Source organism: Pleurodeles waltl, chromosome 2_2 (genome assembly GCF_031143425.1).
Source record: "Pleurodeles waltl isolate 20211129_DDA chromosome 2_2, aPleWal1.hap1.20221129, whole genome shotgun sequence".
Taxonomy (NCBI): domain Eukaryota; kingdom Metazoa; phylum Chordata; class Amphibia; order Caudata; family Salamandridae; genus Pleurodeles; species Pleurodeles waltl.
The window spans coordinates 115,378,152-115,405,408 of record NC_090439.1 but is presented as its reverse complement, the minus strand read 5'-3'; the positions used below and the strand labels follow the sequence as shown (position 1 = coordinate 115,405,408).

Below are 27,257 nucleotides of genomic sequence, written 5' to 3'. Positions count from 1 at the left end.
TGTTGGAGGAAGCCAAGAAGGAGATTCAGTGGTGGCTCACCCACATGGAGGCATGGAATGGGTGGGCAATATTCGGATCACTTCCAGATATGGTGATAGAATCCGATGCCAGTGGCACAGGTTGGGGCACAAGATGTGGGTAATTCTCCACAGGAGGAAAATAGTCATCTCTCGAAAAATCCCTCCACATCAATTGTTTAGAGTTGCTGCCAGGATTGTTTGCAGTAAAATTTTGGACCAAGGATCTGGTCTCTCGGATCTGGTCAGAAACCTCTGGAACTATTGTGTCAAGAATAAGATTTCAGTGATGGCAGAACATCTCCTGTCCAAATCCAATCAGGTAGCAGGCTAGCATTCCCATCACCTGGAAAATGTGAGCCTGTGGAGGTTACACCCCTTGGTCTTCCAGGCTCGACAGGCCAAGTTAAGTCCGTTCTCTCTGGACCTCTTTGCATCTCACCACAATCGCCAGTTTTCCAGGTACTTCAGCAGGCAGCCGACTGCAATGCGGTAGCAACTAATGCCTTTCTACAGAATTGGCAACTGGTAAAGGGGAATGCATTGACCCCATTTGAGATGATCATGTGTCTCTCCACCCAAGTGTGGAGACACCAGGTGTATCTGGTGGTAGTGACCCCAATCTGAAGGTCACAAGTTTGATATCCAGCTCTTCTGGAACTTTCCTGGGATTCTCCAATCCATCTACCCCTGTTTCCAGATTTCCTTCAAGATCCAGCGGGGACTCGCCATCATCTAGTCCTGAACGGATCTCTGCATCTTATGGTATGGACAATTACTGGGAAAGCTGGAAAGTCCAAGGGCTTTCACAACATGCTTTGTCTCTCCTCTCAAAAGCCTGGGCTGACAGTACAGTTAAACAATATAGATTGGCTTGGTCTCAAAGGATAGGCAGGTGTCACCAGATACACTTGGATCCAGGAGAGACTGATGTCCTTATTTTAAATGTCCTCACCTCTTTGCCTGCCGAAGGGCTGGCTTACTGGTCAATCAATACCTTCAGGTCAGTGATCTCAGCAGGACATTCCCACATGGGTAACCATCTGGTAGGGGAACATCCTCTAGTGCATAAACCTCTTTGATTAATTTGACTGTTGCTCCCTCCAAAACCCAGATACTCAATGTTGTGGGATGCCAACAAAGCCTTGAATCTTTTCCTGTCTTGCAATCCAACAAATACCTCTCAAGGAAGGAGATGTCAGCAAAACTGGCTACTTTGTTGTACTTATTATTGTGTAGACAAGTTTCGGATGTCAGAGACCTGCTTCTAAAAGGTATTCACCCAGATCGGGTCACTTTCCATATTTCAAGAAGGACCAAAGGTAATTCATGTGTGGTTTCTTACCCTTCCTTTGCAGATTCCCCCAAATTTGTGTGGTCTGATGTATTAAAGCCCTTGAGTCAATGACGGCAGACATTTGGCCCCATGGTGAAAGGCAACCTCTTAACAAGCCACATAAAGCAGTCTCACATCCCACTATTGCTATATGGGTTAAATGGGCCATGCAAGAAGCTGGTATTGATAGAAAGGTGTTTGGTACTCATTCTGTAAGGGGGGTCATGGCCTAAAAAGCATTTTCTCTGGTGGCTCACGTAGAAAATATACTCAATATGGCAGACTGCTCTTCAGATTCTACCTTAAGGAGGTTTTACTTTAAACCAGTCCCCAGCATTGCATCGCTGGTGGTGGATAAGCTTTAAACTAGCAAAATCTTCGCCTCCGTTCCTGACATAGAGTGAAACATTTCCTAGTTATCGTAACAGAAAGTTTCAATTTTGTTAAGGATCTGCAGGTGAGGATTAGCCACCCAAGACTTTACAAGCATGCTCCCGCCCAGGATAGAAGTTTGCTTCTTCATAAGAGTATGGAGATTATCATGGCTAATATTTTATGTAGTACGATGCACTTTTGGCTATGTTCATTTATATTGATTTGCATACTCTGTGCCTTCTGAAGGAACATCTATAGTCGTTTACCGGATATCCTGTATGATTCTCTCTAAGATCTGACTCACCTTAACAAGAATGAGGATGTCTGTAGTCGGTTTCTGTCGTAGGAAGAAAGAGAAGGTAGAAAAGGGACACAGGACTATGAAAGGGTCCCTGTTTATGGATTGGACAATTTGTTTAACTGATTTTTTTCCCAAGGGTTCTTGGGAAAGGAAAACCTGTTATATGTTTTTTTATGGCTGCTGTACAAAAAAAAGTGAAGAATGTACACCATGATCTTTGCTTCCATGTCCTTAATAGAACTAAAACTTTCTGTTACGCTAGATAAGACATTTTTCATTTTCCACAGCAATAAAATGTATCTCTATGCAGTTTTACTTATCGTTTTACATCTTATCCTTTAACAGTGCCCTTAAATTTCCATTTTCAGGATTCTTGTACGCACCTACGATGGAACGTAAAATGTAGAACTGATGTCAGAGTTGTAGGTGGCGCCTATCGTAATACTTTTGTGGTCAAATTTCAATGACACTGCTGGATCAGCAATAGACCTCTGGGTCTCTCTGGCACCAACAGCTGCACTTCTCAGATAGTTCAAGTTTTAGGATTGCTGTCTGGTACCTGCTAATAGTTCAAACGATGAGGAATGTGTGTGAATAGGTATCCATTAGAAATTATGGGTCTGATTTTTGCGTACCTCAGTGACAATTATGTGAGCAAAATGTGTCATTTGCATCTCCAAATGTCAGATCTTGAGGCACAAATTGAGATCTGAGGATGTATATGGCAGCCTATTCACTTACAAATGTGAGAAATCTGTCAGGTGGCAGGGTTTTTCGGCTTCCAAACGTGAAGTTTAAATGGCACAGAAAAATGGCGTTCACATAGAGTGCAGGGGAAGTGTCTGTTTGCACTATGGTGAACACCCACAAGCTGACAACTCAGTGGGTACCCACAAACATTAGCAGTAAATTCCCCAACCTACTACATTTGTTAGCTTACAACCCAAAACGGTGTGAAAAGGCTTAGGACTCCCGCTCCCCATATTTTATGAAGAGGTGAGGGGTAGTGATTTTCCACATTGGGAAAAGGTTTTCTATGTAGGAAAAGTGAAAATGTGCATTCGTACATTGATGCTAACCCAAGACTGTGCACTTTCTGTTCTGCAGACATTAAGAAGTAATAGAGTTAAGGGTAGTGCACAGTTTCACCAAGTGCATGCTTCATGGTTTTCAGAATCCACGAAAAAGTGTTAGTCTACACAAAGCATAGGCGTGTTCGTACGATCTGATGGTATTGTATGTGATTTGGGATTCATCCTTTATGCTTCTAGTATATCAACAGAGTAGCATGCTAAATTCTGTCTGTACATTACAGAGAATTTAGGTTTTCCTCGCTTAGGACAGGATAAATCTTTACACGTTTATAGAAAGAAAGAAATTTAAATGAGGTGCACTCTCACAGGAAAGCAATTACAGTGTTAAGTTTGAACCTGGGAACATAGGGTTGTGCATTGTGCCTGAAAGGCGCGTCTTTGGGTCTGGATTGGCAGTACAGCTGTCTGAACGACTATTTATTACCAATGCTTCAAAATACACACAGGGCATTTGGTTCCAGCCCGAGGAGTATCTCTCGCTTATGTCATGCTATTGGTTGTTTTGTCTATCATTCAGCCTCTTATAGAGTACTTGCACTGCAGTGAACAAGAGATTATTTTACATCTCAAACGCATCATACATTTACTTATCTCAAGGATGCACTGTATACAGAATGTTTTTTTTTTTTTTAATTTCAATGTAGCATACAATTTTAAATGTTTTAGTCAAAATGCAAGCCTGGCATATTGGATTTGCTAATGCTTGTTTAAAACATGGCTGAGAGCAAAATGAGTACGAAAATTGAGTTTTGTAAAGTGCGATACAGCCGTGTAATAATGGACTTACAGCGTCATTATGTTTCTCCTGCAGAATGTATTCTCTTGACCTCCTCAGAATCTCGAGCTGCTGGGAATCCGGTAGTAACCTATCAAAAAGCACATTAGCTCTAATGAAAAAACACATTACACTGATGCAGCAGCAGTCGAGGTCTCAGATAAATTCGAGGATAAATATACACATGCTAATGACCTGTGACAGACGGACTTTTCAGAAATCGCAGCTCGCTGGAGATCACAGCAAGGCGTTCAAATTAGACAGCAACGAATAATTAAAGACTGAATGAGAGATTTTCTTAATGAAAAAAATACATATTTCTTCTAGAAAGAAAGAGGTAAATAGATTCAGGAATGAGCTTTGCATATTTTTTAAAGTACATTATGTTAAAGCTATAGCTTCAGAATACAGAATATTGTTTTTCTCCAGGAGATATTCTTAGTTAGGTCGATAAATTTGCAGTATCAAAAACGTGTTCGAATTTGGTCGGTAGAACTAAGAATTGCTGCTCTTCTAAAAGTACTTTTCAAGCTATGCCCACTGTAACTGTTTACAAAACGTTGAAAAGAAAGCTATAAATAAAGGAACTGTAGTAACTGAAGAAGTTCTCACACTGGTTTTACTTCAAAGTAGTTTATTAGGCTATAGATAAATCCCAAACACCAGTCATGCCAGACACAGCTAGTAACTGAAGTCTCCCAGATTCAAATTAAGAAACCTATACATGTCACTGTGGAATGCTTATATGTCATAATGAACTCTCACAGCCTCAGCCAGACTGAAGCTGCCTACTTACATTAGAAAAGGAATCTAATCACAAGACATTTTGTAAGAAATTGGATTGTTGGTTGACTGGGGTGTGACCCCTGGGAATGCAGCAACCACAAACCTTGTGAGGGTGAAGTACATGTCAACCCATAATTAACCTGCCCTCAACCCTCTGGAACCTTGGCGCAGAACAGTCAGGGTTAATTTAAAGGCAATGTGTAAAGTATTTGTGCAACACTTCAAACAGTAATAAAATGAAAAAACCACAGAAAAGGGATTTCACACCGGATTAGACAAATAGAGTAATATCTAATAAAAAAAACAAGACCAAAACAACAAAATTCCAACCAGTAGAACCAGAGACATGCAAGTTTAAAGATTTCAGTGAAAATAGCACCACAAGGCACAAACTGTGGATATCTGGTTGCAATGGCCCAGGACAAAGTCACAAGATCGAGCATGGGACGGTTACAAGGACCCAGTTGAACAAAGTACCTTAAATCCTTGGTTTGCAGAAGGTTGCCAGTGTCCGTGCGAAGATGCGTCAGACAGCTGATGTAATACATCGGTTCCTAGATAAGGCAAGGCTGCAGTGTGAGGGCCTGCATCATCGTCGAGGATCCTGTTGATGAGGGCTTGTGATGCCATTTTCAGCAAACAGATACAATGTGCAGTTGGAGCATTGCATCAGTTCCCTGGATCTACAAGGCTGCGATGCTGAGTCCGGCATTATCATCAAGGCTGCTTGATGGGTCGGGAAGCAGCAGTTCCAATGTGGCTGCGATTCAGGTCTTTCCAGTGGGGTGATCTATACCAGAGTGGCGATGCATCAGTTCTGCTTGGAGTCGTGCTGTGTAGCAGAGGGGGTGCATTGGTTCTGCTGTGTCCCCAGAGACTGGCAAGAATTTGTAGAACCACTTCCAAGGGTCCAGGACTAAGGTGGCACCACTTGGCAGGGTATACTCACTGTTGGCAAAGTCCAGGTGCTGGGTTCAAGGTGGTGAGAGCCTTCTGCCCTAAGGCTCCGGTCAGGAGGATAGCCAAGTAGCCCTTAGAATCACTCTGGGGTCCTGGGTTCAACAGATGCAGTTGTTGGTGCTTAACCTCTCCTAAATGGTCATACCCAAAAGGCATGCCAACAGCTAGGACCAGGAGTGCTCTAGTCCCTATACAGACTGTGGTGCTTCCCCTGTGGATCCATAACTAACACTGATTTGATCATGTTCAGTAATCAATGCTGAAACAATCTCATAAGATTGACAGACAAGAGTTGTTGTTTGACATTTTATTTATAGAAAAAGAGGCAATTTATATGAAATACACCATCAATAAATTTAGCAACACAGAATACAAGTCAACAGTACAAAGGACTGAATATAGCTCTATATGAAAACCAGCATAGATATGTCTTCTAAAGGTGTTTAAATGAGTGTTCCAGGGTACAGGAAATTACACGCCCTTCTATAGTGCTTTAAACAAAGACTTTCATAAATTCTACACAAGAACATGGTTCTCAGGATATGCACCAATAGGGAACAAGCAAGAAGAAACATCTGACTATGGAATACATTTGGAGATTCTCTCATGGTGGTATTACTTCAGATTTCTGTCATTCTCACAGTAGATTTGAGCATGCTAGTTGATATATTGTATGTAGATCAATAGCTTGAGATAGTTGATATGTCATTAGGTACAGTGTTATAAAGGTCTCTGGGAATGCTTTCTGTTTATTAGTATACAACTTGCAATTCTTTATTTAGAACAAAAATGACAATGGTAATCATCACATGATATACAATGTTAGATAGAGGACAGTGTAAACACAGTTTAGGTTAGCATAAGTTAAATGTATAACACACTTAATTTGAGAAACTGAAAAACAACTCCCACTAAGGTCCAGTCCTTCTCATCCACACAATAGGGCAGCAGGTCAGCAGCCTTTCAGTGCAGTAGTCCCTTCAGCAGCACAGCATTCCTTCTTCCTGACAGAGTATCACAGGTCCAGAAGTGTAGTGAAGGATGAGTGTCTGTGGTCCGATATTTATACTTCAGCCTTCCTTTGAAGTGAGAGAAGCTTCTATGTGTTTCTCTTTCAAGTCTCTAGGCATCGAGCCTTCCCTGCCCTGGCTCCAGACTAACTACAAGGGGTATGCAGCCTATTGTGTGGAGGCTGGACACAGCTTATTCAAGTGTAAGTAGGGCTGTGTCCAGTTCTGTCCTCCCATCCTGCCAGTGAAGGCCTACCCAGGCACATCTAAACTCTCTATTATGAACGGCTGTCTAGCAGGAATACACAAGTCCAACTGTCAGTTTCACCCAGTCATGTGACCCAAAGACAGGCAAAAGGCACTAAATGGCTAAGACAGAAGAATACCAACTTCCAAAAAGTGGCATTTTTAAAATTGTAATTTAAAATCTGACTTCACCATAAGAGATGATTTTTCATTACAGTTCCAAAGTCACCAAACATGAATTGATTACCTGTTCCCATTTAGAAATTATCACTTATCAGATGCAATGAGGTAATTCCAATATCAGCGTATGGTGGAGGTAAACCTTACAGTAGCGAAAGCAAGTTTAAAAGTTTTTCACTATCAGGACACGTAAAACTGAAAAGCACATGGCCAAACTTTTAAATACATTGCACCATGCCCTTTTGGCTGTCCAGGTCTTACCCTAGATGTGACAAATATGTATTAAAACGGAAGGGTCGGGCCTGTTAAAAAGGTTTATTTTGCCTGATCAACATGGCAGTTTAAAACTGCATACACAGGCTGCAATGTCAGTCCTGAGACATGCTTAATGTGCTACCTAAACAAGTGGTACAGTCAGTGCTCCAGGCCCACTAGCAGCATTTAATATACAGGCCCTGGGCACACGTAGTGCCACTTAACTAGGGACTTACAAGTAAATTAAATATGCCAACTGGGTATTAGCTAATTCTACCATGTTTTAAGGAGAGAGCATAAGCACTGGTTAGCAGTGGTAAAGTGTGCAGAGTCCAAAAAGCCAACAAAAAAGGATTCAGAAACCAGGAGGTTAATGGTAAAAACTCTGGGGATGACCCTGAAGGAAAGGCGAAGTCCAACATGAGCACCCTCTTGCAAAAAGCCAGAATAGACTGATCAATATCCTGATGGGCTTCCCTGCGTAGGGAATAGAACATGGAGGTACTCTCTGAACTCAGCTGGATTCCTCTGTCTACTCTCTCCTGAGCCACTGAAATGGCGCATGGAGAACTCTTGGCCTCATTTGTAGACCCCATCTGTGTGGCACCTAAAGTTAACTTGCTCACAGATGCATACCAGTAGGCAGACAGTACCACCATGGCCAACAAAGTAATGTGGCCCACTCTGCCCCAACCCAAGGAAATCTCTGCCTATAAAGACAGCAACCAACAGAGGCCACTGACACCTGTCAGTGTTCAAAGTCAGGCCACAGGCCATCAAGTTTCCCTGACCTCTGCAGATTCTCAGAGTGAGGGGCAACAGCCCGCATGTTCAGAAGTGGTATCATGATACAGGCCACTCAACCCAAAGTCTATACCCTGAGGCTGAATAGTGGTCAGGGGTGAGTCTTCCCTTACTTTGCCCCTCCATCTGGGTTCCTGTATCCTCTGTTGAGGAGTGGTAACCCCAGAAAACTAAACTGTCAGGGAGCCCTGGGTGGTCACCTCTCCCAGCTCTTCTAACACCAAGGGCAACTCATTCCTCAGAATGCAGTCTATGGGCATCTAGGGACTAACTATGACCCTGCTCTTGGTCACCTTCCCTCCTCATTTCAGGAAGACCAGGGTCATAGGGCGAACAAGGATGCGCCCCTGGGCTGGAGTTATACTGCAGACTTAGCCGGTGTACTGCTCAGAGGAAACCAGCCCTTCTACCACCATGGTCTAACTGGCCCCGGTGTCTCTCAGAGAAGTGACAAAGGCCCCATTCACCTTGACCTGTTGGAATGGACGACTCCCACCCTCAGGGATCACCAGTTTACCCCTGAATGCACCTCCTAACACAAGATCAGGGCATGATCTACTTCCTGCCTCTGGGGCTTATTTATCTCTAAGGTCATACTGGCAATCACTATAGTCCCAACAATGGGTGTTTTCGTAGGCCAGAGTCCCTCTGCTTGCATGCTACCTGACAATAATCAAAGCAGTGGGGTTGGAAATGGGACACTCTAAGCAACAGCCCATTAGAACCTTCTTCCATGTTTCTTACAAGGACATGGGAACCCTTTTCCCTCTACCTTATTCCAGGACCTGTCTGTGTCTCCCAAGGACATGGGAACCCTTTTCCCTCTACCTTATTCCAGGACCTGTCTGACCTCACTCTGCTGAAAGAAACCTGAGCCACCCTTTTTGGGGTCACTCCCAGGTACCATCTTATGGACCCTCATGCTGAGTCAGTGGTCTGCCTCCTTAGCAAGCTCCCTGGGACTAGTGAGCTTACTATCAATAAGGTGTTAGCATAGATCTGCAAAACCAAGACTAAACGTGCTCTCTCACAATCAAATTATACAACCCTTGGTAATTCTCACTTCACTGCCTTTCACCCACCCATTCAGTGCCTTGCAAAAGAAATCCACATACTGCACCTAGGACTAATAGGCCAGCTTCTGGCTGTCCCTAAACGTCTGGCTGTACTTCTAAGGGTTGAGGCCATACTTCCTGAGAAGGGTGTTCTTCATGGGGGGATACCTTATTCTGTCCTCCTTATCTAGGACCAGCAGAGCATCCCTCCTCTCAGTAGGGATGAACTTCCATAGGCTAGCCCCGCAGTCCTCCTCAGGGATCGTATGCATCTGCAAAGCAAGCTCATAAGCTTCAAACCACTTATTAATGTTGTCCCACAAAAAAAACTCAGGCACAAGACCTTTAGTAACATGGACCCTCTTGTCCCCAGAGGGCATTTCAGGAATGCTGCCACCATCTCTGCTGAGTGCTGCCTGTTTGGCCTTGTGGTCCAGCTTCTTCAGACTCAGTTTTTAATGCTGTAATATTTTTCTCTTCTCCAGGGTCAGTTCCTTCTCTTCCATTTTGAACTGGGTCATCTGTAGCTTGAACTCCATCTCAATCTTCATGTCCGCCAGCTCCTCTGGGGCCAGGCTGTGGAAAAATACACTGCTCTCTGCACTGGCAGGGAGTTCCACTTTGGAGGTCAAGTCATCACCCTCAACTGCAGGATGTTTCACATGAAGGTCCTTTCCATGCCCTCTCATCTCATCATCCATTGCTGTGGCTGCAACCAATGACCAGTGGGCTTCCACCCAGGCCCTCAGCAGATTTTAGAGCTCCCCCTTCCTGGTGGTGCCTTTTACTGGGAGTCCCCTCTCCTTGCATAACTCCTTGAGCTGGGCTACAGTATAGGCATTCATGCTGGTCAGCTCAATTCATTGTTGCTGAATCCTCTAGATCAGGAAATCTACTGCCCAACTAGGGTCCACTTTCCCACACTGCCCTGTCTCTTGATATAATGGATGGTAACTATGCTGTCTGACAAATATCGGTATGGTACTACCTGAAGGGAGAAACACCATCTTGGCAAGTCAAACCACTGGTAGCTGGAGCACATTTATTAGCAGCCTTTAAGACCAAAGGCAGAGCACCTTCAAGCTACTCACATGGGTTCCCCAGTCCATTGAGAAGGCATCTGTGAACATAGTAGTCTGAGCTTCTGGCGGGCTGACCCACCAAAAGTTTAGAGGGGACATTCCTCCAATGCAGATCCAGATGAGCAGAGTGGAAGATTGGCACCTGAGCCATGAGACTCTCCTAATGCTGGATTCACTGAGACCTCAAACAACACTAAAGAGCTCTTAGCTGCCATCTGGCGGGAAGTTCAACCTTGATGCACAAGACATGAGGCCAAGCAGACACAAGATTCGACAGAACAAGGATGCGAGTCTGAGTCAGAAATCTCAGCATCATCTTCTGAATATCCAAAATCCTCTGAGGAGGGGAAAAGCCTTTATGTGGGTCGTAACGAGTAACTTCCATAAGAAGGTGGGCCTCTGTGTGGTATAGAGAGATTATTTTGGTTGTTGATTGTTGGACCTGGCCCTTTTCGCAGGGTGTTCCCCAAACATTTTGCCTTCCTCTTCCTATTTTTCTGACCTCTTTTTGTTGGCTCTAGGACTCTGGGCACTTCATCACTGCTCATCAGTGCTAAGGTGCATCTGCTCTCCTTTCTAAACTTGATGTGATTGGCTTACACCTGATTGGCTTATTTAATTTACATTTAAGTCAGTTTTACAGTGGTATCCCTTATACCCACTGCCTGTAAATTAAATGCTACTAGTGGGCCTGCAGCGCAGCTTATGCCCACCACAGAAATAGCCTTGCAAACCTGCCTCAGGATTGCCACTGCAGGACCTCAATGCGCAGTTTACTGCCACATTGACCTGGCATCTAAATTTACTTGCCAGGCCTGGAACTCCCCTTTTACTACACATAAGCCACCCCTTAGGTAGGGCAAAGGGAACCCTATGGGCAGGGTGCTGTGTAGGTAAGAGGTAGGACATGTGCCTTACTGTGTGGCCTGTCCTAGTAGTGACAAATGGCCTCACTGCCGTGAGTGCTGCCTCTCTCATAGGCTTTCATTGGAAATGCCTTTCATATGTCTAAGTGGTATTTTCTGATCTATGGGGAGCAGCGTGGGCATGTTTTGTATGGCTAGAATGGTAATGAGAAATGTTGTTTACTGGTGTAGGTGGATTTTGTATTACCATTATTGAAATACCACTTATAGAAAGTGGCCATTTCTCTGTGCTTTTAACTCTGGTGCTTTTGCAGCTTGACTCCAAACCACGTGTGGGGTAGAATGACCGCTGCGCTTTGTGCATACTTTCCAGAACACCCATCTCACAGGGAGGGTGAAGGTGTAATAGGAGTACATCTGCATATTGAGTGGCCTTCCTGGGCTGGGAGAGGTAGAGGCGGGACACACTTACATTTGTATAGACTGTGTCCTGCCCTGACACAAAGGACTTGTTTACCATCTACTGATGTCTGGAGCCAGGGTGGAGGAGAAGGGGCATTTCTTGAAATGGTTAGAGCTGCTTGGAACCTTCTCCCCACCTCTAGAAGCTGGGCAAAGTGAGTATAAATATAGGGATTGTTCTACATGTTGAAAAACAGAGACACTGATGGACACTGTATGGACTGGACACTAGATGCTGCTGGAAGGACTCACCAGGAACCCCCTTGGGACTGCCCTGCTATGGTGCTGACCTGCCACTGCTTTCTTCTGGACCCTTGTGCTGGCCTGCTTGCCTGGGCCCTGCAGCTTTGTCCCCCCAAAGCGGTCTCCAGGGGCTAGTTGATGTGCCTCCTTTCCTCCCTGCATTGAAGTTTTCCAACGCTGTTTCTCTTTCAGGGGCAGAGCAGGGCATGAGTGGAGTGCTCCTGGCTGGACTGTCCCAGCGCGTGAAGAGCACGTTATTCTTGGTCCGAAGACAGTGCGTGAAGAGTACTTTGTTTCTCTCCTAAAACAGCGCGCAAACAGTGCTTCGTTTGGCTTGCTTTGGCACGAGTGGAGTGCGTCTGACCTGTTTGAGGGCAGATGCCCCCCCCTTTTCATGAGGAGTGAAGAGAAGTCCGTTGCCAACCTTTTGCGCAGCGTGGACTCCCCGTGCTTTCTGCGGTTTCCCAGGGACACGAGAATGCATCCATCTTTTTGATCCTTCACCACTGCGACCCGGGCTGGAAGAACAAAGGAAGAGCTGGCACGCTGCTCACAGGGTTTGGCTCTGGATACACTCCCCAGGACTCGCGTAGGGCAGTAAGCCACAGGCACACAGCAGCCACCCTGTGTGGTCGTGGGAGGCTGCACCAGGGCATCGCCTGTGTGAAGAGACCAGGAAAGGTCTCCCCGGCTGCCAAAGGAAGGGTGAGCTGCCTTCCTTTCCTCTTCACCCCCCTCCCTGCAACAGAAGTACTGGAGGCCATGGGGCATTGTTTGCTGAGGGTAAGCCATTCTTTGTATCTGTATTGCAGCAGTATTGTATGGCTGGTAGGACGGAGAGGAAACCCTTGATGAAGGACCTGTGCCTGCCCAGCCTTCCTGGAAACTACTGCCAACCTTGAGGAGGTGATTTCTGTCCTTCTTGATATACAGTTGTTTCTCTTACACTAGGACCTGATTGTAGTTACTCATCATGCTAACCAGATTGGAGGAACCCATATATTTCTAGGGGTTATTTTGTATGTATTGAAGGGTGTGTTTATGACATATGCCATATGGAGGTGTCTCCCCTTATTGGCATGCATGATGTTTAATATGACTAATGCAATAAGGGAATGTTTCACTCTAAGTGCATCCTTGGTAATAATGATGACCTGACAACTGCTTGTTTAGCAGAGTACTAGTAACCTATGTGATGATCTGAGAACTGCTAGCGTAGCAGGGTACTACTGATTAATGTTGTTTTTGGTCTAATGATGTTTTACGCAATACAATATATTTTTATATAACTTGTTGTGGAGTTTTCTTTGTGGTGTATTTATTGTGTCCCTGGGTTGTGTGTGTTGTGTAAACGCTTTACACATTGCCTCTGGGATGAGCTTTACTGCTACCAGGAAAGTGAGCAGGGGTAATCCTGGGTGTGTAGCTCCCTTACCCTGACTAAAGTGAGGGCCCCTACCTGGATAGGGTACAAACCACTGCCAACTACAGTCCTTGTTCCTAACATTGATGGTAAATCCCAAGTAGTAGAGGAGAGTCATTGTTCATTCAAGGTGATTTGTGAACAGCATCAAGTACACTACTTCCACCAGTCAGTCGTCTAAATATGGAAACACCTGGACTCCTGAACTGTCACAGTGGAGCTACGACAACTCCCAGAATTTTAGTAAAGACACGAGGAGCCCGAATGGTAAAACAGTGAACTGATACTGCTGGGATTAACCTTAGGTAACATCTGTATTTGTGAATACTCAAAGGATAGAAATAGAAGTCCTGAACATCAAGGACTACCAGTCAATCTCTAGTATTTACAGGGCAAATAGTACTTGGCTCACAGACATGATGAATAAATAGGCTCAGAAGGCAAATTTTCAAAATGGGTCTCAGACCTACATCTTTTATGTGTACCAAGAATTAGACGGAATAGAATCCTGGCCTCTTTTTCCAAAGGCACAATCTCTCTGGCCCATTCACCACAGCAATGACTTCCACTTTCCTAATTGAGGTATGTACCAGAGAGGACATCTTGGTGGAAAGAGAGTGGTTCAGAGGAAGAGAAAAGAACCATATGGCATAGCTCTTGTGGATTAGCTGAAGGGCCTGATGATTTCTCTTAACAACTCCTCAATTTATGAGAACTTGTGAGACCCTTACCCCACCAAAAGATGGTGCTATGAGGGGAAAACCTTTTGAAACAGCAGACCTGTCAGTTTGAAGCATTAGAAACACCTCTAAACTGAAAGGAGATGTATAGCTTCTGTACATGCAAACATGATTTTCCCTTTAACGACTCTGGAGTAGCCACAAACCCTTCTATATATTTGGTGAAACTGCTGCATTTGGAGAGCAGGGAAGGCCCAAAATGCAAGCTGAAAATATTTACTGTTTATGAAGGTTCCATGATAAAGTGTGCTTTCTCACTGAACAGTTGCTCGACATCTAAGGGAATAACCGTGAGTGCAGCTTGGAAATCTCTGCAGAAGTCAACCATTAAAACGTGCCAGCATAGATTGACAGCTGTGCCCATGCAGCAAGCAACAGTGTCCTCAGAATTCCAGCTGCATTTTAAGATCTGATTGGATGCATCAAATTCATCACTGACAAGGTCTGAAAATAACTTTTTTGTGTGGCTTAGCAAGCAGATGACTCTAAGCTTCATCAATTACCACAAGTCATCAACATAATGGCCCAAGAGGCAGGTGGCATCCACAGTGCTGATGGCCAGCCTGCCAGAAACAGGGATGTTATGGCCTCTAGACTCAACCTTCTCCCACTGGCAGGTAATGCAGTGGTAAAGCCATTTGAGTTCTATTTCTAGGAGAGTGTCTGGAATACAAGACTTTCTGTGATGACTAAGAGGACAAAAAGTGGTAGCCAACCCGGGCAGGCTAACGTTATTTGGCTCTCTGTCTGTGCAATCCAAAAAATATAGCAAGATTCATAAGAGCCTCACTGAGTAGAAATAATTTGACTGAGATTTTGCTTACCCAGATGGCAAGAACAATTACAAAGCTTCAGCTGCTTCGTATTATAATTGTAAATGAGGAATCCTCCTCTGAAGCAGGCCTAAAAAAAATATGACATAACCTCTTGTCATACAGTGTTGCGGCCAATTGTAGTTTTTTTTTTTAAGTACAAATATAAGTCACCACCAGTATTATAACTGGGAAGGAGGTTAGCACCCTTCAAATCATCATCTCAGTGCAGCCAAAATCTTTATCAGGCATTGTGAGGATGACTGTCTTAGATGAAAATCTAATTCATCCAACCAAATCTCTTAGACTTAGGGAAGTGCTCTACTGAGGGAACATGAGTAAAGGTCACCTTAACTTTTCCCCTTGCCACATAGATGTTGTCCAGTGTTGACAGTGACATTGTATTCAGGTCAGTGGGCAGCTTCTGCATTGTCAAAAACAAAGGTTCTGACCAACCACGGATAGGCACCTTCGTAGGCTGCAAATTTGTTCTTTGTGTCAGAGCCGAGCACATGGAGGCGTGACTTTAGTGGGTATCTGGTTGGGGTTGCCAAGCCCACAGGGACCTCCTTCTTTTCAGAAGGTGTTCCAGAGGATGAAGGTGCTGTCCTGAATAGATCTTGCATAGTAAGCTGTAAGGTCTTGACATTGGGAGCGTAACCAATGGACCCAGAAACTCTGGGCTCATCTGTGTCACGGTTGAGATCTGCTCCTCAGACTTTCCATTGAGTTTTCCATGGATAATCAATGAGACTACCAGGCCCACCTCCAAAGGAAATGAAATCTCATGGTTACAGATCCAGCGTCTTTGGGAATTATAGAGTAACAGGGAAGAGATAACTGTCACAGAAGAGTCTCAACCGGATTTCTCAACCAAAAGCCCTGCTTTTCTAGATCCCAGGCCTGGAAACTGTCAAAACAGGTGTGTACAACGTATACAGGCTCGTGATTTAGAGTAGCTAAGGCCTTGCTACAACTACCCTAGCATTTTCCTGCCTCCCTCAGTGTGTTAAAAAAATAGGTCAATCTAATGCAATCTAGCCAACCACACTGAAAACACAGCAATATGCCATTTAAAACAATGGTTAAAAATAGATTTACTCATCAAGCATTTTTTTTATTTTTAGGCAGCAACAAGTCAGTCCTATACATGCAATAGCACATATTTTAAAATTTGACATAAATTAAACCCTTCAAATCCCATTCTGAAAAGGTCTGTGCAAAATGTGATACTTGTATACTATAGTTTAGCAAAAAAAATCAGTGGGGAAAGCAAACCGTATATAGAAATGAGGAGGCAATTTAATCCACGTTATTAACATGAAAAGTAGAACTCCATGTTAAAGTGGTCAGAACACGTGACAGAGATGCATGTGAAATAATCCGAGCTGGAATGGTGATACATTATGCAAGAAATATTATAAATATTTAAAAGAAGGCCAATGGAGGACTGTCAATTGGTGTCAGGATACGTGCAATCACTTTGGCAAACACCCAAGCGTCTCTCGTGAGGCCAAAGGGGAGCACGGTAAACTGAAAATGCTCATGGCCTACTGTGAACAGCAAGTAACAGCTGTGTGCAGGCAAGACGGGAATATGGAAATATCCGTCCTGCAAGTCCAATGCTACCATCCAGTCTCAAGGGTCCAGGGCAGTTAGGACCTGATCCAGAGTGAGCATTTTGAACTTCTCCTTCCTAAGGAAGAGATTGAGGGACCGGAGGTCTAGGGTAGGGCAGAGGCTCTTGTCTTTTTTAGGCACCAGAAAATAGCAGGAACAACAACCTACTTCCGGCACAGAGGCCCTCTCTGTGGCTCCCTTGAGCAAAAGAGCGTAACCTCCTTGCGGAGAAGTGGCATGTGATCCTCCGTCATCCGGTCCCAGGATGGTGGCATGGAAGGAGAGGTAGTCTTGGAGGGGAAAGAGTAGCTCCTTCAGATTATTTGCAAAAACCCACCCGTCTGACGTGATGGATTGCCAGTGGGGCAGATGATGGCGAATCCTGCCTTTGACTGGTCCCTCCCTGATAGGGAATCTTCAGACTAGGAAGCTTTGGAAGCTGCAGGGGGAGGAGCGGTGGACTGGGCAGACCGCTGGCCCCCTGATCCACGAGGACGTTGGCTCCCACATCCCCGGCCCGCAGAGGCAGGGCAGAATGCGCGACCCAGTGGCTGGAGGTTAAACAATGTGGTTAGGCGCCCCTTCCGTGGCCACAAGGAGGGGCAGCTGCGAGGCCTAAGGACCTGGCCGTAGATGTGGACTCCTTAAAGCTCTCGAGTGCCAAGTCTGTGTTGTCTCGAAAGAGACGGGTGCCATCAAAAGGCTTGTCCATACATGTGGATTGGACATACCCCGAAAGGCCAGATGTCCTCAACCAAGCAAGGAGCATGAAGGCCACCATTGATACAACCGATCTACCTAATGAGTCAGCTGTATCCAGTCCTCATCATATCGTAAACTTTGCTGCATCTCTCCCATCACCAACAGCTTGGGAGAGAATGGCCCAGGCCTCCTCCAGGACCTGTGGCAGCACCTGCGCAACCATGTCCCATAAATTATGGGTGTAATGGCCCAAAAGTTATGTGGTATTCACAGACCACAATGCCAGGCTCGAGGAATAAAACATCCTCTTCCCAAGCTGATCCAGCCTTTTGGATTCCCTCTCTAGGGGTGCAGAAGAGAATGCGCCTGTGGACATGGAGGCTTGGATAACCAAGCTCTCAGGGGTTGGGTGTTGTGTCAGGGACACTGGGTCATTAGAGGCTGGTCGATGGTGGCGTGTGAGTTAGAGGGGGAAGCCCCAGGCTGAAGCACCTCTGTCAGGATGTTAGTCCCGAATGCCCCAAAAGGCAGCTCGAGGCCCAGGACCTCTGCGGCTCTTCTCACCACCACTGAATATGACTCTCCCTCCTCCATAGCCACGTTAGAGGGAGAAAGCATGCCAGTGTCAGGTGAAGTGTCCTCCACCTAGGTCCATATGCCAGTTCATAGGGTCTTCAAAATAGTATTCTAAAGGGTCCAGCGAACTCTCCCAATCTTCACTGTCCCCCAACCTATAAGAATAAGGGTCAGGGTCCGACCTAGGCAGCAAAGTCCCTGCCACAGTTGGATTTGGAGCTGCACAACAACAGTCCGGCTCTGTGTCAGAGTCGGCAGTGACAATGGGGTCGACGTCGATCGTGGGCACGGGTGGCGTCAGGAGCGTTGATATCAGAACCATCATCAGGGAAGGTCAAGATGGCACGACTGACACCAGTTCAGAACCAGGAATAGATCCCTGGTTGTCCTCTGGAGCCACGGCCGAAGCTGCCGGCGTGGAACCTGAGGGGGCCCCTGCGCAGGGCCGAAAGGTGCTCCGTCAGAGTAGGACTGCCTAAGTATGAGGAACGTGGCCTTGTAGAACTCACAAAGTTGGGAAGGGGTGGTCCCAGCTCCCGGAAACTAAGGGAGGCACAGAGCCAGCCCAGAAGCAGGCTCTGAGGACAGAGGCTTAGAGCGACGATGCTGCTTTTCCTGCATCGCTTCAGCCGACCAATGGGGTGAAGTTGAGGAACACTTGCTCTTCTTCGACTTCTTCTTGTGCTTATCTGATCATTTTGAGGATTTCAAGTGAGATGAGGAAGAATGGAAGCTCTGCAACTGTTCTCCGGACCTTCCTCTTGACCTAGACCAGGAGTGACGCAGAGTTGAGCGCCAGACCGCCATGAGCTTTAGGGTCCGCTCCCCCAAAGCTTTCAAATTCATGGCTCAGCACTCGGAGCACAACTTCAGGTCGTGGTCGCGCTCCAAACACCACAACCAGATGAGGTGCAGATCCGTCACAGACATCATCCGATGACGGGAGTCGCAGGGCTTGAACCCGGTCTTCCGTGATGACATCTCGATGCACCAGGAGTGTCAAAGAAAGGCGAAAAGTTCAGTCAAAAGGTGACTGTAGGGGTAGCTCTTCTTCAGATCTGCGCAAGGCTAACGCAGAAAGAAGAGCATGCTGGGGTGGTGCCTATATAGGTCCTGCACATCATATCTGGTGCATACGATGCTGACGACGGACCGAGACCCGACCGACATCACCTAACAGCACGCAGGGGTGCTGCTTGAGAAAAATCTCCGGATCCAGATTGACGCCTGAGGGAAATTCAAAGGTAAGGAATCTGCAACTAGAAGTCTCTATCAGATGTTTAAATGTTACTTCCGAGGGCACAAAGAAATATAATGAGATTTGTGACATTGCTAATGAGGCATACAACTTGCATACATATGTGTACATCAACAATAAGGTTATTAGTAACAACTGTGCAACACTTACTACAGTGTGACAAAGTAGCATGTATTTTGCACAACTGTTTGCTGAAAAACTGTTTGACAAATGAGTTCAGTTGAACCACTGTTCTTGATACATTCTGCAGTCCCAAAGCTGATACTGCCTTGCCCACTCTCCCAACACCTCTATGGTGTCCTTGGGGTGTACTGTAAAATGTTGGTATCAAACTGGACAACCAAAGTTGGGAGACAGTTCTTAAACATTAGTCAGCGAAGTACTTATTTATCACACCTCTTGCAACTTTTATCGGAAAAAGGAAGTGTCTTCAGCCCAAAGTTGTGGGTGGAGGTTTGGGTCAAGTTAGTTGTAGGAAAGCACCACTTACAGGGGTTCAGGCCTGGATAGACACCACTTAATGTGCAGGACTGACTTCAGGGGGGGTCTAGGTGCAGGTTCCGGGGTATTGGAGCTTGTTGTGTCCCTGTAGCTCAGAACAAGAGGCCAGCCAGCTAATAATTAATTTACAGACCTTGGGTACATGTAGTACTACTTTACTAGGGATTTATAAGTAAATTAAATGTGCCAATCAGGTGTAGGCCAATTGTACCATGTCTTAAGGAGGGAGCACAAGCAATTTAAGAATAATTACCAGTGGTGAGGAACACAGAGTCCTAGAGCCAACAATAATGAATTTCAGAAAAGAGAAGGGAAATAAAGCAAACAGTTTGGGGAAGACCACACCAAAGGCTGCCAGGTCTAACAGTAGACTATTGCAGTGGTTCCCAACCTTTTGACTTCTGTGGACCCCCATTTTATCAATACTGGAGCCCGGGGACCCCCACTGAATCGTTATTGGAACACTGGGACCCCCGAGGAGTCATTACTGATAGCTAGGACCTAATATTATTAAATGTTTTAAGCAGCCGCGGACCCCCTGAGGAGGCTTCGCGGACCCCCAGGGGTCCCCGGCCCACAGGTTGGGAACCACTGGTCTATTGCCTTCTATGGGGTAAAGCTGGGCAGAAACTGAGGAAAACCACCTGTTGACAGATCACTATTCACATCTCACTGTCACGTGAGCAGAAGCACTCCTCCACCATTGCAGTGACCTATGGCCTGCACAGTTCTGTGGTTGTATATTATCATCCCTCAGCTTGCTTTAAACCTACATTTGTGGAATGCAAGTTCACATAAATCCACACAGATATCGACCCTCCATGTCTGATTAATAAAACCACCTGCAGATTCCTCCCCTTATGACTTGTCCTTCCATGATGCGTGTTATCATCGTTGCTTATTTTTGTTTTGGCTGGTGATATACAATGGTACATAACTTAAAAGTGTCTCCTTTCGTAAATTACCATGTACATATGAAATGTGAAGGTGGCATTATTACTCCACATTAGTGTTTGTCATTTATAGTGACCAGAGCTTCGGTGATGTCCCAGTTAAAAATCCTACACACACTTTGGTGTGTTACACTGGATTATTTTATTATTGTCACTATGCAAACCTCCTTCGGTGCAGAATCAAAGATTTTGATGCCAGAGTAAAAGGACGTATCACTCCACTCATTGTCCACCCTGTTGTAATACCCTAAACCTTACCGAGAACCCACTTCACGTTATTTCCCTTTGTCCACTGCTGGCCAGACAGAGATGGCAGTCAGGCATGTGAGGAAAATACATAAATGTGAGGTATATAAATGAAGTGACAAATCCATTCTCTATTCTATGACAAAAAGCAGCCTGATCAGACTAGTGCAAGTCCCCATTACTGGCTCCTCCTGTGGGATACTATGACTATTGATCCAGCCAACAACTCTATGCAGCATTTGGACCTCCTTCCCAGAGCTGCTCATTCTATTGATTATTTTATGACTTGGCACAGTGAGCATAAGATTGGAGAGGTTAGTGCGTTAATGCAGCTTGTGTTTTATGAACCGGGCTTATTCAGAGCGCTCAGGTGTTTTTCAAACAGTGTCTTTGACAATTTGAATTTTGTTGACGTCTATCCAGAACCCCATCGCCAGCAAATTAGCTGCTTTTGGACTTCCACATCTATGTCCCCAAATAAATAAGGGGTCAAGCAGTGTCTTCTCAATGGGCTTGAAATGGATAAGGTTCAACTATATTTCGTGCTATAAACAAAAAGTGAATATTGGACGTAGGTGAATCTCTCCATCTCTATGCACTTCTTCAGCCAGATAACTTTCAGTGATCACTGCTTGTACAGCTCCAGTTCAGGTCAATGTTAGCTCAAGAGCCACACTTGAGTTAATTATTAAGTTGAATTTGAGGTAAAGGTATGTCAAGATATTAGCTTTAAGCAGTGGTCAAGGTGAGGTGGTCAGCTGATGATCGGGTCAAAGTAACAGTGATGATTTTAAGTCAGAAGAATGGTTATTTAAAGGAACGATAAGCTAGACGTAAAGGGCAGTTTGAACCAAATTCAGCTAATGATCAGTTTTAAATAACAGTGAAGTCCTGGGGAGCTGAGGGGACAGTTAGTTTAGGAAATGGTCAGTTGAAAGAAAGGTCAAATAGGAGAATGGTCCGATGAGTGTATAGTCAAGTTAAGCTAACTGTTAGGTCGCAGTAATGGTCATGTCAATGGAACGATCAAGTTGAGTGAATGGTCAGTTCCATCCAAATCAGAAATATATTTGCTGACCTTATGAATTCAGCATTATAAAACATGTCAGCTGCCTACATCTCTAAGTAAATATTTTGTATTCCTGCTCTTTCCAATAATTTTAACATGATCCTCTGAGTTGTTCCCGACTTGTATCCTACCCTCTGTTCTCTTCCATAATCCCCAAATGTATCTGGAGCTGTTGGGCACAAAGTGCCCTGAGGGCGGAACAGGCATGTATGTCTACTTTTTGAGGCCACTGGGCACTTTGGTGTTACAGGAGGGGCCACAGACGGTTGCTCAGCCCCTTCAGTATAATGGACTGCACCTGCGCAATCTAAACTAGATGTTTACTCGTTTGTACAGAGACAAAATCCCATGCAAATGAAGAATCAGTTTGCGCCTTTACCATATTTCAGAGGGCACAGAGTAAAAGAGGTTGTCCGCAGGTGCATTTATTGTGCACTGCAGAGTTAGTGTGTACCCCATCTGGAAGGCTTTACAGGGGTCCAAGACACCCCGGCATCTCCTGCAGGCGGATGCAGTTACTCGTGGAACTCGCCCTTCCGCAGAATGAAATTGGATCAGCTGAAAGTGAAAGGCAGAGATCATCAGTCGATACTGCATCTCTGTCTTTCACTAATGTGCTTTCCACTGCGCAGGTAGAACAGTAAGAGCCCGTGCCTAAACTGAGGAGAAAGCATTGTGTTCTGTAGTAGGGTGCGCTGTCTCTGTTTGCGCCTGCCACACATCATTTAGGGTGCGGCACACTGCAAATATTGAAAGTGACCCCAATCAACAATAATGCCCGAGAGGCTGTATTATACATAGAGCTCTAGTGGTGCAAAGAACATTTGTAGCTGTTTTTGTGCCTCTGAGGAGCTATGACATTTCTGAAGGGGTCAGAGATGATTGTGTGCAGTCCATTCAGTAATATTTATTGTGCAGGAGCTAATTTGTGCTGGTGCAATCCCAAGGGGGTATGCCTTTATTCGCATACTGACCCAACTCCACATATATTTGGGAATCCTTTGCCTCTGAGCCCGTGCCTTATTACCAAAGTTGGTGCATTGGTAAAGCATCAGTTAGAAGGAACACTGACAGTGCACTGTAAAGGTGTCCCTTTGGACGGTGGCGTAACAAAGGCCCCCACAGCTCCTGCAGTGCGGGGAGGGGCCGAGCTCCAGGTGGCACCCTCAGCACAGTACATTGTGCACGGGCGGCCCCTGACTGGGCATGGGGGGACGAGGCCCCCTCAGGGGACTTTGCAGGGGGGTCCCTCAAGTTTCACTACCCCACTGCCTTGTGAGGGGACTAAGGGTGTCCCACTGACTTTCAGACATCCCCATGCAGGGAGAGCCCTGCCTTCCATTCAACGGAGACTGGGTCATCGCTTCCAGTGAAAGGTGGAATGCTGGCTCCAAACAGCTGATCCCCTTTTGATAATCCACTGTTCCCAGTGCAGACGAGGGTCTGTGCCTCTCCTGGGAATAGCACATTTTCTGTGATGCAGCGCATAGACCCGGTTTGCACTTGGCGGACAGACGTAAATGTGCACGACAAGCGTGAGATGGTGCACCACATCTGTTAAGTAAGAAAATGTAAAAACAAGAGCTTGTATGCTTTGTGCAAACAACTAAAACCACATGTCTCCACTGCAGTGGCGGCCGGCATCTTTAGGAGGGAGGGGGGCGGACAGGAAGCAAAAACACACACACACACACTCTTTCTTTCACACACAGACACGCACGCACATCCATTAACACTCATACCATTCAAACATGCACGCACGCACCAAACTTTCATTTTAAACATCACACACACACACACATTCATTCACACACGGACGCACACACATCCATTAACACTCATAACATTCAAACATGCACGCACGCACCAAACATACATTTTAAAACATCACACACACACTTACCTTCAGCCTCGAGGTCCCAGGAGGGTTGGGACTGCTGCCTTCCCTCATTGGCTGACTTCAGCCAATGAGGGAAGGCAGCAGTCCCAGCCTCATCACAGAGTGGGATGGGGTCAGTGAGACTGCTGACCCCACCCCACTCTGTGACGAAGTGTCACTGATTGACACTCGCCCTGGGCGCTCCAAGGCTTAAATCTGAAGCGCCTAGGGTGAGTGTCAATGGAGGACGCTTTCCTCGTCACCCAGGGGATGGCCTCGAGGCACCTTTGCTGAGCCGAGGAGGTCACGCCAATAGGAGCTGTGGCCTCCTCAGCTCAGCAAAGTTCAGCTCAGGCAGCCAGGAGTCTGCACAAATCGCACATGTCTGCTCCTGGCTGCCTGACCTGAACATGAAGAGTGTCTGTCAGGCTGACCTTTGTTCATCCTGACAGACACTTTTCAAGACGGGCAAAAGGTGGGGGGGCGTGGCCCCTCCACCCTAGAGGACGGGCCGCGCCTGCTCCACTGCTAAACTGTCATCAAGTACTTTCCCTTCATTTCTTTACCTACCAAGACTCTTTATGAAGTGAGAATTACAATGTTAAAGTATATCATCTCATGTAAAATTTTCTGCAAAACATTTCTCCCTCATGTTTACATTGTTACTAAAGGAGTATTTTAATAAATAATATGAATAAAAATGCATAAATATTTCCAATACGTCTCTCCATACCATCTGCAAAAGTAACTTCCCTTTTGCCTTTGGGTGTCCCACCGTTTATCATAAACATGTGGTGAACATCTGGAGATCAGGTAGGCAAGAAGGACTGGCAGCGGATCTGTGGCACCTCTACAGCGATTTCGGCAAATTTAGTCCTGAAAAGTGTTGAAGAAAGTGTGCAGGTATGGCTAGGGTGACCACCCGTCTGTAAATTTCACGGACTGCCTGTAATTTCGCCCTTCCGTCCGTTGTCCGTGATGAAAGGCTTAACGGACGGCATTTGTCCGTAATTTTAGCCTTTCCCCAAAAGGACAACGGATGATAGGGCGAAATTACGGGCAGATCTGTTTCCCAAACTGGATTGAAAGGCAGGGAGTCTCCTGTGCTGGGAGGGAGAGGGAAGGAGGGGCAGACAGATAATAAAAGGCCTTCTTGCCAGGGTGTCTCCTTCCCTAAGAAATGCAAAGGTGCCCAACTGGTACATCTGCAAATGCAAAGGAGCCTGAAAACCTGCATTGACTTTAACCAAATAAGTCACTTGAGCTTTCTGATGGCAAAGATATTTTCTTTTAGAGAGGTACTGTAATGGTGTTCCAAGGTGAGCTGTGAAGTGTGAGGTTTTAATGGAGTGTTAGAAAAAATGTTAGTACTAGGTATAAACTGTATATTATTCAAATCTGTGTTTGAGAAGCACTTTTTTTATTTAACCGAAATGTATTTGCGCATTTTGTAGCAGCCTATGTCATGATGTAATTGTATTTATATAGCGCTTACTACCCCTGATGAGGCGTCAAATGCATGTTTAAAATAAGGACTTACACATTCACAGTTCTTTCAGGGACCTCTGTACCTCATAGCACTACCAAACATTGGCAAAGCCAATAGGTCTCATCTACGCAAGAGATATTGACTTTGCCAATGTGTTTTAGCCATGTTATACACCAGAGTGGCTGCTGTTCAGCATGGCTAAAAGTTAGTGGCATAGTGGTGTGAGGTGGAGAAGAGTGGTGTAGGAAGTTGGCTCTGTATGTGCTATTTCAAAGTAAGGAATAGCATGCACAGAGTCCAAGGGTTCCCCTTAGAGGTAAAATAGTGGTAAAAAGAGATAATACTAATGCTCTATTTTGTGGTAGTGTGGTCGAGCAGAAGGCTTATCCAAGGAGTAGTGTTAAGCATTTGTTGTACATACACACAGACAATAAATGAGGTACACACACTCAGAGACAAATCCAGCCAATAGGTTTTGTTATAGAAAAATATATTTTCTTAGTTTATTTTAAGAACCACAGGTTCAAATTTTACATGTAATATCTTGTTTGAAAGGTATTGCGGGTAAGTACTCTAGGAACTTTGAATCATTACTTTAGCATGTATACTTTTCACATAAAACACAATAAGCTGTTTTAAAAGTGGACACAGTGCAATTTTCGCAGTTCCTGGGGGAGGTAAGTTATTGTTAGTTTTCACAGGTAAGTAAGTCACTTACAGTTCTCAGTTTTTGGTCCAAGGTAGCCCACCGTTGGGGGTTCAGAGCAACCCCAAAGTTATCACACCAGCAGCTCAGGGCCGGTCAGGTGCAAAGGTCAAAGAGGTGCCCAAAACACATAGGCTATAATGGAGAGAAGGGGGTGCCCCGGTTCCAGTCTGCCAGCAGGTAAGTACCCGCGTCTTCGGAGGGCAGACCAGGGGGGTTTTGTAGTGCACCGGGGGGGGACACAAAGTAGCACAGAAAGTACACCCTCAGCAGCGCGGGGGCGGCCGGGTGCAGTGTGCAAACACGCGTCGGGTTTCCTTCAGGTTTCAATGGGAGACCAAGGGGTCTCTTCAGCGATGCAGGCAGGCAAGGGGGGGGGCTCCTCGGGGTAGCCACCACCTGGGCAAGGGAGAGGGCCTCCTGGGGGTCACTCCTGCACAGAAGTTCCGTTTCTTTAGGGGCTGGGGGCTGCGGGTGCAGGGTCTTTTCCAGCCGCCGGGAAATGGAGTTCAGACAGTCGCGGTCAGGGGGAGCCTGGGGATTCCCTCTGCAGGCGTCGCTGTGGGGGCTCAGGGGGGACAACTTTGGTTACTCACAGTCGTAGAGTCGCCGGAGGGTCCTCCCTGAGTTGGTTGTTCTCCACCAGTCGAGTCGGGGTCGCCGGGTGCAGTGTTGCAAGTCTCACGCTTCTTGCGGGGAATTGCAGGGGTCTTTAAATCTGCTCCTTGTAACAAAGTTGCAGTTCTTTTGCAGCAGTGCCGCTGTCCTCTGGAGTTTCTTGTCTTTTTCGAAGCAGGGCAGTCCTCAGAGGATTCAGAGGTCGCTGGTCCCTTGGAAAGCGTCGCTGGAGCAGGTTTCTTTGGAAGGCAGGAGACAGGCCGGTAAGTCTGGGGCCAAGGCAGTTGGTGTCTTCTGTTCTTCCTCTGCAGGGGTTTGTCAGCTCGGCAGTCTTTCTTCTTGTAGTTGCAGGAATCTAACTCTTTAGGTTCAGGGAAGCCCTTAAATACTAAATTTAAGGGCGTGTTTAGGTCTGGGGGGTTAGTAGCCAATGGCTACTAGCCCTGAGGAGGGGGTACACCCTCTTTGTGCCTCCTCCCAAGGGGAGGGGGTCACATCCCTAATCCTATTGGGGGAATCCTCCATCTGCAAGATGGAGGATTTCTAAAAGTTAGAGTCACCTCAGCTCAGGACACCTTAGGGGCTGTCCTGACTGGCCAGTGACTCCTCCTTGTTATTCTCATTATTTTCTCCGGCCTTGCCGCCAAAAGTGGGGGCCGGGGCCGGAGGGGGCGGGCAACTCCACTAGCTGGAGTGTCCTGCGGGGCTGTGACAAAGGGGTGAGCCTTTGAGGCTCACCGCCAGGTGTTACAGCTCCTGCCTGGGGGAGGTGTTAGCATCTCCATCCAGTGCAGGCTTTGTTCCTGGCCAGGAGAGG

General features: G+C 46.0%; 1 protein-coding gene across 2 annotated transcripts in view; it reads right to left on the bottom strand.

Annotated features, from left to right (window-relative positions):
* The window catches only part of PIGN (phosphatidylinositol glycan anchor biosynthesis class N), a 988,499-nt gene that overhangs the window by 588,379 nt on the left and 372,863 nt on the right, over positions 1 to 27,257 (bottom strand). For both annotated transcript variants that reach the window (XM_069219499.1, XM_069219500.1), the window contains one exon: positions 3,912 to 3,990. In XM_069219499.1, the coding sequence (XP_069075600.1) occupies positions 3,912 to 3,990 (79 nt within the window). The remainder of the gene's footprint in view (positions 1 to 3,911; positions 3,991 to 27,257) is intronic.